The sequence below is a fragment of the Hoplias malabaricus genome, chromosome 9, assembly GCF_029633855.1.
Source record: "Hoplias malabaricus isolate fHopMal1 chromosome 9, fHopMal1.hap1, whole genome shotgun sequence".
In the NCBI taxonomy this organism is placed as follows: Eukaryota; Metazoa; Chordata; class Actinopteri; order Characiformes; family Erythrinidae; genus Hoplias; species Hoplias malabaricus.
The window spans coordinates 292,481-305,000 of record NC_089808.1 but is presented as its reverse complement, the minus strand read 5'-3'; the positions used below and the strand labels follow the sequence as shown (position 1 = coordinate 305,000).

Sequence of the window (12,520 nt, the reverse complement as noted above, 5' to 3'; positions counted from 1 at the left end):
TATAAAACAGGGGGCAGGTGAGCCCTAAAGGACATTCCACTTCCTCACGGACCTGAACATGCACTGCTTACAAAGCGAGGTACTATGGTGTATCACACACTACATGCTCCATAAACACATTCCAAGTGAGATTAGGATTAAACGGAGCAAGTGACGTGGGGTGAAGAAGGTCACAGCAAGAATAAGTCAAAAGCATGCAGTCTCAGAATAAGCAGAAACCTGACTTTCTAGGAACACAAAAAGAAAGTTAATTAAACACCCCCAAGTGATCAGGTGATTGATGAATGTTTGATCATCTGAAGCTGAACAGTGAGCAGATGTGAGAGGTCTGTGAAGGCTGTAGTTTTGTGGAGAATGTTCACTCCCTGTGAAAAGGCAAAAGACCCTTCTTCTTGCAGGTGAGATAACAGCGGATTTTTTTTGTTCTCCAGGGAGAGAGAGAGAGAGTGAATAAAGAAAGAAAAAAAAAAACAACAGAGCCTACCACCCCAGCCTCCCCCTCCACGCATGTTGCATCTCAAGGCCTGTCTGTCTGCTCTGGGTGGATATCTCAGTCTGAAAGGATGTTGTGGCTACGCACACAGATGGCTGATGGTGGGGTTGGATTCAAGGACAGGTTGGTTCCATCACAACGGAGCTTCTATGCCACATCCGTGTGAGAGTCCATTCACTCTCTGCCACTCAAAGAAGCAGATATATATCTACCTCGGTTCATAATCAGGACACACGAACATACACAAAGATCTGCACGTAATTGACTAAGACGATATATCAGTTTTAATTGCAGTGGGTAAATGTGAGCACCATCAATATTTGATGTAAAATTTGTCAAAAAAAAAAAATTAAATAATATATACAATATATTTAAACAAACACATCCAGTTATTATTATTCATCCCAAATATAGCTTTTCTGAGGTTTCATAAGTTGGAATAGACACCAATCCAAAATGCACTGGAATAATAAATATTTTTTAAATTGTTAACAATTCTAACAGTCCACCTGAAGCTGATAAAAACAGACACAACTAGCAATTACACATTTTACTATTTATTTATTACACGTTACTGTTTATTATCCCAATGCATTCTGGACTGTTAAAAGTATGGAAACCATTATTTGCCACGTGACCCATCCCTGATGCACACATTCATTCCCTAGCTGCACGTTTGTGCACGCACATATGCACGCAGCGCTGAGGAGAGGTGGTTACAGACTTCCTCATGTGTGACAGGTTCAAAGGAGACCCCCATGGTGTACATTACAAGCAAAATCCTTCACCAGGCAGCCAAAGATTTATATCACCAGAAAACCAAGGGGAATTCTAACCTAGTGCCTCTCGTATAAGTCTCACTGGTCATAAACCCTCCCAAAAATATCAAATAACTCTTTTCGGTTAGACGTCTGAATTAAATGGATACTTTTTGTGTCCAGAAGAAGACATTTTTCTAGTACAAACTGAATTCCAATCACGTGCTGACAAACTCTGCCTCCACTAGGGGGCACTTTCTTCTGAAGGCATTAAGATGGACTTTAGCAGGCATTCCACACTGGGCTGAGTTAAAAGGCTTTGACATTCCAAAAAAATGTAGGGAAATAGGTTCCCACACTGTAGGGTGATCCTGCCGGCGGTGGAGGGCTGAGACACCATTCCTCCGGCCGTCACTGGAGAAGAACACGATTGTTTTCAAAGCAACATCTCTCAATAATCACTAGAGTTAAGAATATTTCAGGCCTTAAGGAGATTAAACAGGTACACGAAGGTCATTTTCTACTTTCCAGCTCTGCTCATGCTGTTTTAAAGCCTCTGTTTGGAAAGATCATATGAACTATTCTAATAAAAATGATATAAAGGTTCATTTATACGTAAAAGACACTGTTTACAACTATTTACAGAAGTTTAGGTTTGTGAACTTAAAGTAACAATCTTTGATGGGATTCTGTACTTTTTTTCATTTCTATGTGTTTTCTGAAAAGCCGAGGGCCAGCACATGTCCCACACTTCAGTTACTCATTCTCATATCTACATAAGTTTGACACTACGTTCGCAGTGTTTATAAAATGTCTTATTAACAGCAACATTGAATGTAATGGATCTATGAATTTCGTAGACGTTCATTCGCATTAATTATTCTATTTATCCGCTTTAACCCCTTTAACTTCAGTTCCTCATTCATTCAACTGTGTAATTTACGTATTAGTTTCATTAGAGAATTAATTGAATATGTTTATGTGTTTATCGGAAGTTGTTACTAGAAGCTTAGTCTAAATCGTAGAGCTAGGGTCCCCGCTCTGAGCGCGCCTCTTCAGAAGAGAGTGGCCTCCTGTGGTTGCAAACATCCTGATGTAGACCACATTGTGAACAATGCCTGCCACCACAAACTGTCCGTCTGATAATACACACTCACATCACATGAAATTGCATGCGCACACTCAGCTCGGTGACGGACTGAAACAAGGCCATTCCCCTAAGGCCTGCAGGGGTTAAGAGGTTGACCGGACAATGGGTTTTCTCTTAAGTGAAGGTCCTTCTTTGAACTGAACTGGGCCTTGCACCCCTCCAGCGGGGGGTGGGGGGTGGGGGGGTTATGGGAGTGGCTGCGAGCCTATGTGATTGCCCCAATGGCTAGTTAGGCTCTCCCTGACAAAATGACAGTTGGCAAACTCCCCCACACTTCTTAAACAGCAAGATGGGGCGAAACCTTAGGAATTCCTAAAGATCTGCTACATTCCAAGAGCTAATCAACATCGAGGGATGTCCAAATGACATTCTCAGTCACTGTTGAGACAGGTCCACTTCAATGCCCACTGGGAAATGTAGGCATGTATGACATGAAGCCTTTTAAGTTGAGGTCATGCTTGTCATTTTAAAGAAGCTTGCCCCTGCCCCTACAAAACGCCAATCATCGCCTGTGGGTGGGAGCCTCAGAGAACATGTCCTCTCCTGTCAGTTTTTCTGCTGGCTAGCATAACAGTTGAAGATCGGGTCAGGCATTTCATGATAGCACTGCACCAGGCAGCCGCCAGCTGATCTCACAGATTAAGGCAGAAGTCAACAGATTTTTTTGCAAGAACAGTGGCGTTTTGGTGCTGTGTCTCTTCCCATCAACAACAAATTCTGGTTGTATTTCAGCTGCCTCCGCTTCATGAATGAATAAAAAGAACAAAGTAACTCTATGCATAATGTGAGAATGACATGCTCTGGCTTTTCAAAGCGCACAGACAATGTCAGGAGCAGGTTTCTCAAACCCGTCCTCAGCTGCACATCACCATCAGTCCAAACATTGCAGCAGCGTAAAACCATGCCTGAAAGTCATTGAGAAAAATAGGTAAAACTTGTCATTACTCCACTCCATTACTGCACCTTCCAGCATCCTGAAGAGCCCCTCGTCACTGGACATCACTTCGCAATAAGACTACACCTTTATTTTAAATGATTTGATTGAATAGGTTTCACAATGATTCGATTTAACTGTGCGATATTTGATTAGATCTCATTAAACTAATAAATAAAATGTTGAATGATGAATGTGACCAACTGCAGGAGTTGGAGTTAAACAGGAAAATGTGACCTCAATATTTAGCAAGCAACAGTTTTATATTTAAATGTTATAACGGTTTACAAGCCTTATCCATTACTTGTAACCAATAAGATACCGTCCAAACACCCTTCATAAAGGCGGTCTTATTGTAAAGTTTGATGCTACCCATAAATAACCAAACAAAATAACCATGCGTCCCCTGACACTGCATTAAAGAAAGAGCTTTGTGGATATTTCGCAGAAGAATTACCGAGATGTAGGCCCAAGTTGCGCGTACATTTTGACTAATAAGTACAGAAAGTGTCTGTCGGCGTGTTTCTACAAGTCGCCCCTCTGTCGTGGACTCAACAGAAAAAAAAATGTGATGCGCGTGAGCCACGAGCGGCGCGCACGAGAGAAACCTGCCGCGAGACACGAGAGAAATAACCCGCGATAACGCGCTGGAAACGAGAGTTAGCGTCACAGCACTGAACCGAGTCAACATTTCAACACTTTAAAGTAACGACAGACGAACCGCCTCTGTTTATAAACGTAAACCTCTAGCCGCAGACCAAGAGCCGCGTGTGAGGACCCTCAGAGTTAACAGCAACACTGGAGATTAGAGAAGAAAGTTCCCCTGTAACTCCACAAAGTGCAGAAGTGTACTCACCGCAGACTCGGAGTCATGAACTCCAAAGCTCAGAGTTATGAACAGCAGCACGGCGAAGAAGTTCAGCAGACTCTTTAAACACTTATTATTCATTATTTGGGTTATAAAACCTCCCCTCTCAACATTAACCTCTGTGTAGACTATGAGCACGTTTATAATTTCTCATATTCCCCTGCGCCCTAATGAGAGTTGACTAGAAAAGGTTTTTAAAGGTACAGAAGCATGTATCCTTCTACAGTCTCCAGGGCTGATCTAGAGCTGGGACCGTGCACTAACCTACTGCAGCCTTCACTATTTCTCTCCCCTTAACCTGGCCGGACTACTTCCCGCCTGCTATAGTCCCGCCCAAACTTTTTCCACCTCTAGAAAAACTTTATAAAACGCGCACAACAGAATACTGTGTCTTTACCGTGAGCTGTGATTTTATACAGGGTTTTATCACAGCAAAAATATAACTTTTAATTTATGGATTTTTTTTCAGATGGTATAAGAGGACCGTACCTAAACGTCATGGCGGATGAATACACTCCTCAGTGAACAAGGAACGTCCCTGGACGTTCAAAATAGGTCTAAAAGTAGTCTGTCCGTCAAGGACATATTTTAAACGTTAACGGACGTCCAACATCCATCTTAATAAGTTAGTTAAGTGGTGACCAATCGATAACGTCAGTGGACGTCCAAAACACGTTTTATACAAGTAATTTATTTCGGGACCAATTAATAACGTCAATGGACGTCCAAAATACGTCTAATAGTCGTCTTTTCAATGTCTGTGTTTGGACGTCTTTTCAACTTTCATTTTCAACCTTAAGAGAACGTTGATTAGACGGCAGTCATTACGTTATTTCAACGTTGAATCAACGGCTGAATGTTTATTGGGTCACCCCCATAAAGTCTCACTTTCAATCTGTACGATATTTAGTGTAGTTTATGAGTCATTCCATAGTGAAACTTACAGAAAATATTTAGGTCCAATGATGACCTCACACCTCGCAAAATATTAAACTGTACAGTGATTATTTGTATTATTTGTATATATTTGATTCATTTGAAAGGCTAAAGCACACAATACTTTCTGATAAAAATCAGTATTTGGCTCTTTAGCATTATTTTAGAATGTTATCAATGGATAATAATAATAATAATAATAATAATACAATGGTTTTTGTTGTTGTTGATGTTTTTTAAACATAATGGATGATTTCCTAAGTTTGTTCTAAGAGCTTTTCTGGTTCCACCTGTAATCTTTATTAATTCTGTTATTCAGTAATAAATACTGAAAAAACATGTAAACTTTCTCTCCACGTGTAAATTAAGTCTGATACATCCCCACAGTTTCAAACGTCGTTTATCTTAATCCCGTCCAGAACCGTGTGGAGGTTTTCTGTCATGGGCCTGATGTCCACATGTGATAGAAGGGAACTGAAGGCAGCTTTTTTTTTTTCAATGAGCCGAGGTTGTGAGAGGCTGTGATTGACAGGTGTAAGCCCCGCCCCCACGGCGCTGCAGAGCGGAGAGGTGGCGGAGTGCGGAGTGGAGTAGAGCGCGAGGAGCCGTTTCACCGCCGTTCAACCGTGAGTTCAGCTTCTCTCGCACTCTCACGTAAGCTTTAATGACCCAGTGCTTTACAAACTGTGGACTCCGGGAGGTAGAAGGGTTCTAACGCGCTGTTTCTCTGTCTGCGTTCTCTTGGTTCTCTGCCGCGGGTTCTGTGTTCTGTTCTGTCTCTCTCCGTCGTCCCCGAAGTGGATGAACTCAGCCGCTCAGAAACCGGGGGCTCGCGGTGAAAAGAGGAGAACGACGAGAGATAAACCGCCGAGTGTGAACCATGAAGCTGTGGTATGGGTTTCTCTCATTATTTCAGTCTAAAATCCTCGGCTGCCCCTCAAAGCCGCACGCTATGCATTTTACAAACCGAATTAATGAGTTAATAGGTGGTGGGGTACTGTTGTGGACACAGGTAAAGTTTAAGTGCAGCGCGTGTGTAAGAGTTAATGTGCTTCAGAGCCGGAGTGATGTGGACTCTCTGTGTTCATCATCACATTGATTTAAAGTATGTCTTATTATTGCAGGCTTTGTGCGCTGGTTGTGCTCTGGTCGCTGGACGCTGCACATGCTGTGAGTAGCTACATGTTTCCTCTGCTCTCAATATGTCCGTGTTTCACGGTAGAACTGAGCTCGTAGACTGTTCTCCTGGTTTTGTTTTTGAAGAATTACATGTTAATATCTCTCTGAATATCTCCACGACCTCGAACAGCAGTTTGTAAATTGTGATGTCGTCCCATGAAAACCACACAGTGCTTGGGACAGGGTTTGCAGTGGTGTTCGTTAGATTTAGACCAGGGCCATAAACACCTATTGCTTAATTTAAATTAAAATATATATAATAATAATTTCAGTCAGCAGGTGGTCACTTTAATTTTACACGTTTTTTTTTCTGAGAAGTAAAAGTATTACAATAATCTGATAAAAGTTTAATTTAAATGGCGACATTAACAGCTCATGGTGGTAATTCTGTGTCAGAATTAAACTAATTTTATTACTGATAGGTTTCTGGTCAATATTGGCATTTAACGGATGAGATTCAAGCCACACCCACTTACTTAACAACAGACCACGTGATTCTGATGCTACGTTTATAAACAACTTTAATGTTTATAGTTTTATGCGTTTTTTCAGGTACTACACTTTATAAATGATGTCACTGGATAGATGATGCATTTCTTTTCTGATATTTTGTCTGATTAATAATGAAATATACTATATATTATATGATTTATAAAGTTATAAGACAGACAATGACAGTGATTCTGAGTGCTGGTTTTAATGCTGAAATGGATACAATAGTGAAGGTGGAATGTTGATTCAGAGAAGTGCAAAGAACAGTTTGGAACAGGAAGAATGAGATGAATCAAGAGAGATTAGAACCTACACCTCAGATCTTACACCTCTTTATAAATCAGTTAGATATTCATGAGGTGTGCAGCTGAAAATAAAGACATGCTTCACTGAAGGGGTTAATAATAAACAATCTCTTATTTGTCACATAAAATCTTTCTATCCTTCCCACTCACACTATCACTCTTGCTTTTTGCCCCGTATTCTTTTATTCTCTTTCTTTCTTTCTTTCTTTCTTTCTTTCTTTCTTTCTCTGGGGTTCTCTGAGTCGTCACATCTCTCTATTTTCTGTCATTCTCTCTGTATTTCTCATTCATATCATGGTGTACCTTTGGCTGAAAAAGGAGTGGCACTGAAGCTTTCTCTTATTTTGTTCAGATCTCAGCAGAAACGCACAACAAAAAAACAAACAAACAAACAAACAAAAAAACCTCTAACTAGAAACCTAAGCTAGAGTTACTGCTGTGTTTTGGCATTGAGATAATCAGATAATCAGATATATCAGTTAAAATGTATTCATATGTATAATTTATTCTGACAGTATTTTTACCCTTGGACTAAATTGTTTACAATCTGGTTCTACATGACAATGTTTACAAAAACATAACAAATCATGCAGTATTTCATAAAAATCTTATGAATATTGAACTTAATGTGCATTTGCAATGAGATAAAATGAGATAAAAAGCATGAAGTTGGTTAGTTTGCCTCTGACAGTGTAAATAAGAAGAGAATAATCAGATCAGTAGGTTGGTGATTCTATAGCTACAGTGTCTATAGAGCAAAGTCCCAGATATTGGGATTAGGACTGGGTCTCAGGCCCCAAACTGTTCTTGTGGCAATTATTGTGGCCTAAATGTTATAAATCTTGTACAATAGCACTACAATACCAACATAGACACTGGTGGCTAAGCTACCTGGAAATTACTGTTAATTGTTTAAGAACTGGTTTGCAGAGTGTGTGCATTTTTGTTGGTTGTGGTTGAGGCGGATACATGAAAGTGGAAGGTGAATTTATTGTAAGGCCACAGTTAATAATTATTGATTATTTGGCTTAATTAAAAAAATATACAAACACAATATTTAAATACACAATATTTATTACAGTGTTTCAGTGGAATATGATAAACAATGCCCCCTTTAAAAATAATAATAAATAAAACCTAAATACCAAACTTAATCACTAACCCATTCATCTTTGAACAGGAGTTTTCATTACAGAGCAACAACGCTGGAATATCTCATCGTCTGGGCTAAGTGTTTTGAAGCTGTATTTGCCTACTGTAGAGAAGAGGTGCCCAGATGTTGTTGATGTGTCTGGGATACATAAGTAGGGCCTAGCAGGGCGTGACTGAATCAATGAATTGACTCATTTGGAATCAATTTGGAATCATAGTTTTCATTTGGGAGACCAGACTGGTCTGGAGTGTAAAAAACTCATTGTTTTTGATGTGTGAAATCAAATAAATAGCTGAAAAATCACATTTACTTAAATATAAAACACAGAGAAACAGGGGTCTAAGATTCACTCAGAGCCAGTTGCTTTATCCAGTGTGTATCACAGTTCCAGAGTTAAAATGATGTAGAAATCTCACAAGTGACAAAAATGCAGATAAGTGCTTGTCATAGAGTGACAACCTGCTTGTTTATAAGTTAAGAGATAAAGACTTTAGGAGCAGGCAGATTGTTTACTGTTAGCACTGTTCTGCAGCTCTTCTGAGGCATTGAGATAAGTTGATGATAAAAAAAAGAGAGACAGTGAAATATAGTGTTAAGTTGTAAAGTAAACTTGGGTTGTGTGAGGGGGTGATATGATAAGATCTTTCTATCGTACATGATGTGATAGGATGTTACTTTTGTTTTTCTACGTAAAAAAAAACAGGATTTAATAGCAACAAAAGTTGAGTGTAATTCTTACTTCTGTAGTATTTTATATGTTTTACACGTAGATTAAACAAGTCCCTTATAAACAAATGATTCCAGAATGCTCTTTTCAATGTGTACATACGCTAGCTCAGAAATGATCACGATACTTTTACGTAGTAATAAAAAACACTGTAACACACTGAAAGCTCTGATTCCACACGAGGACACCATCGTAGCTGTTCTGAGGAATGGCATTAAGTTTGACGAGATGCACTAATGTAGCACCCTCACACATTGAATATAAAAATGAAGACTCCTTTCCTTTTAAACAGACCACTGCACGCCTTCACAATGGTTTCGGGCCACATGACTGTACAGGACTGTTTTATGTATTTGTAGGTGCGTCTTGGCAGTATGTTTAATTTTTCTTCTCTCGATGCTATGAATAAATGCTCGCTATTGCTTTGCCTTTTGCTCTGAAACACACAAGAGCATTTTGATGGACGTCAGTTATCACTGTTAATTCAATCTGTATCTCAGTCTTGATTAAAACTGCTTGTGAATGTGCTCACCCCCACACACATCTGTTGATGTGCTTAGTGCTCACAAAGCCATGGTTGAGGGAAGAAGAGGAGATATAAATGCAAACTCTAAACAAGAAGGAACTGGCCAGATGCTATCACCTACACACTCACCCAGAAACGTTTTCTCATTCCAACACACACTTTGTAGAAAACTCATTTGAGTGAATCATTTGATTTAAAAGTTTTAATTAAATGCATCATAACAGCACCGTTTTTGTCAGAACAAGAAAAAGCTCCGGTATTAACAGATGTCGATGTAAATAATGTCTACATCGGATCAAATGAAATCAATCTGTGAGTTTTTCACCGTATGCCGACCTGACCTCACACTGCGCTGTGTATGTGCACACACGTGTGTGCTTTCTGCTGTCCTAACTGTTCCTCCAGCAAGCTCTTATCTTTGCAGGCCCCTTCCTCCCCCCTGTGTGGTTGAAAAATTCCAGGCCTGCCTGGCAGAACTTGTTGAGCTTTCAATTTTGCTGCAGGTGTAATTTCTAGAACATTCCTCGAGGTCGATCTGTGGCTGGGTGATGGCTAGGTGATTTGTTTGTGCCCCTCTTTGATTGAATTTCCCTCTGCCCTAAAGGTACGGATTCAGCTTGAGGCAGTTTCTAACCTCCACCCATCAACTAAATTGTCTAACACTTGGGGGAGGATTTAATGGCCTCCCAGTTCAAATTAGAATAAGTGGCTATTAGAAGTGTAAATGTCTGACCTTACAGTGACGCTATACATGCATTTCACCCAGATTTGAATAGACTCCACTCTGTTTATAAAGTGATTAATAATGTGCTTAGTCGTAACTCTAGAGAAACCAATTATACAGAATACTTTTGGACAACACATGCATGCATACTTTACTGAAAGTGTTTTACATTAACAGCTGATGTTTTTATTGTATGTATTTATTATAATAATTGATATAAGTTTTCTAAAACATCGTTTACCTGTGAACATAGTGATTACTTGTGTGTGGAAGATGTTTGTCCAATAACATAACATAATGCTAGCAGTTTAAAAAACAATTATATAGAGATAAATATAATTATATATAGTGGCATTTTTAATTAATAAGAAAGTAATGTTTAATTTAACTTTTTTTTTCTAAAGACTTTTAACTTAATGCCTTTTATGGTTAACAAGAGTCTTAAAAGTGAGTGATATTAGTGTTTTGCTGTAGTTTGTTGAAATAATTAGGCAGAGGTAAATCAGTTTATGCTGAGGCTGTGACCACCGTCACTAGGTTAAACATCACCAGTCACGGCCTAGTTACTGAATATTAAGATCAGTCTGAATAATCAGAATTCTTTTTAAACATTAAGGGTTTTTGTGCAGAGGGACTCTGCTTGGCTTTTTATTCATTTCAATAGTGAAGAGTAATCATGTTTATTTTCTCCTCACTGTACTTCCTCAAGGTACTATCTCCGTCTCAGGACACATAGGGTCTACACATGATTTCATTCTCAATGAAATATCTCCCTAAGAGAGGAAGACAGATCCAAATAAAGATAAATTATATGATTGTTGAACACCAAAGGGAAGTATTCCCATAAAAGGGTATGGTCTAGTGGATGCAGGATAAAGTGATAATCGCTAAAAGTTTATTTGCATGAGGTCCTCTGTGACTCTGAGCACAGTGAACTAGAGTGGGTTCTGGCCAAAATCACTGGCTTGGTGGTGGCTTATAGGATTATATTTGGCTGTTTTAAAGTTGAACAATTCATGGTCAGCTCCTTCAAAATCTCTCTCTCTCTCTCTCTCTCTCTCTCTCTCTCTCTCTCTCTCCCTCCCTCCCCCTCTCTGCTTTTCTCTTAATTGTCAGAGACAGTGGGTGTTTCAAGAGAATGTCATGAGGGAAAGTAAACTATATGTCATTGTCACAAACTCTTAAACCTATATTTATTAATATTTTCAAATTTGAGCAGTGTCTTTTTTATTGTATGAACATTTTATGAGACATTAGATACTCTGAAAGCTGTTTTAAGTTTAATAAACATTCTCTACAGAGTCCTGTTTAAAAGAGATAGAAATCTCCTCATGGTGGTGCTGGTCTTGAAATGGAACTCAAACATTCTTCCTAAAGTCAGGGTATTTTTCTAAATAGCAGAAGAGGGGAGTGTTAGTACAGAATTCATTTAAATCTATGATATTAATAATGCATTCTGACTCTAGAGAAAAGTTACTCAATTAACCAGACTTTCCTTTAACAGTTTACTGCTACAGTTTGTACAACTCTCACCATTGTATAAATCTCACCAGACTGCCATGATTTTAGGTTTGTTTAACTTTGCCCAACATTAAAAGAGACCCCAGAACACACACACACACACACACACACACACACACACACACACACAAAGAGAGACAGAGAATATGCACAAACTCGAACACAAGAACACAAATGTTAACTACATAAATCTTTCTTAATGAATCTTTTCTTTTCTACATTTTCATTAACTGACATTATTCTTCTTTTTACCAGTTGAGCTTTTTTACTGTGTTTGTCCGATTAAGAACATGGAAAGTCAAAGGTTAGATGATACAAAGGAGAGGGAAAAAAGTCTAACATTCTTTACCCATTGCTTTATTAGACTTTTAAAGGCCTTGTTACGGAGAGGAGGGAGAATACAATCTTCCTGAGCAGAAAAAAGGGTCAGTTGTGGGGAAAAACTCGGGAGCTCCTAACAAAAACACTCTTTGGCTGCAAAATGAACAACCACCTGACAATGAATCCTCTGATAGTTGATTGTGACAAAGAATATTTCCACCACAAACTAGTTTTAGAATTTTCTGTTTAGGATTTCACAGTGAAAGATCTGTCTTGGAGAGGAGAGAGCGTAATAAGAAGTAGTGGTAGAAGGTCGAATTGTGGGTGGTAGGCAATAAACTGTGCTAATGTCATCTCTTTCTTTTTAAAGCTATTTTGACGATTTTGTTTGGTTTATTTTCACAAAATATAAATAGTAAAAAATGTACAAAGA

General features: G+C 39.0%; 2 protein-coding genes across 3 annotated transcripts in view; one reads left to right on the top strand and one right to left on the bottom strand.

The window, feature by feature from the left end:
- col4a5 (collagen, type IV, alpha 5 (Alport syndrome)) overlaps positions 1 to 4,455 on the bottom strand; it is a 53,136-nt gene extending 48,681 nt beyond the window's left edge. Inside the window, exon 1 of the mRNA XM_066680407.1 lies at positions 4,192 to 4,455. Within this exon, the coding sequence (XP_066536504.1) occupies positions 4,192 to 4,284 (93 nt within the window). The 5' untranslated portion in view covers positions 4,285 to 4,455. The remainder of the gene's footprint in view (positions 1 to 4,191) is intronic.
- Positions 4,456 to 5,647: 1,192 nt separating this feature from the next.
- col4a6 (collagen, type IV, alpha 6) overlaps positions 5,648 to 12,520 on the top strand; it is a 127,669-nt gene continuing 120,796 nt past the window's right edge. For both annotated transcript variants that reach the window (XM_066681240.1, XM_066681241.1), the window contains exons 1-3: positions 5,648 to 5,765; positions 5,938 to 6,030; positions 6,264 to 6,309. In XM_066681240.1, coding sequence (XP_066537337.1) covers positions 6,020 to 6,030; positions 6,264 to 6,309 — 57 coding nt within the window. In that variant the 5' untranslated portion in view covers positions 5,648 to 5,765; positions 5,938 to 6,019. The remainder of the gene's footprint in view (positions 5,766 to 5,937; positions 6,031 to 6,263; positions 6,310 to 12,520) is intronic.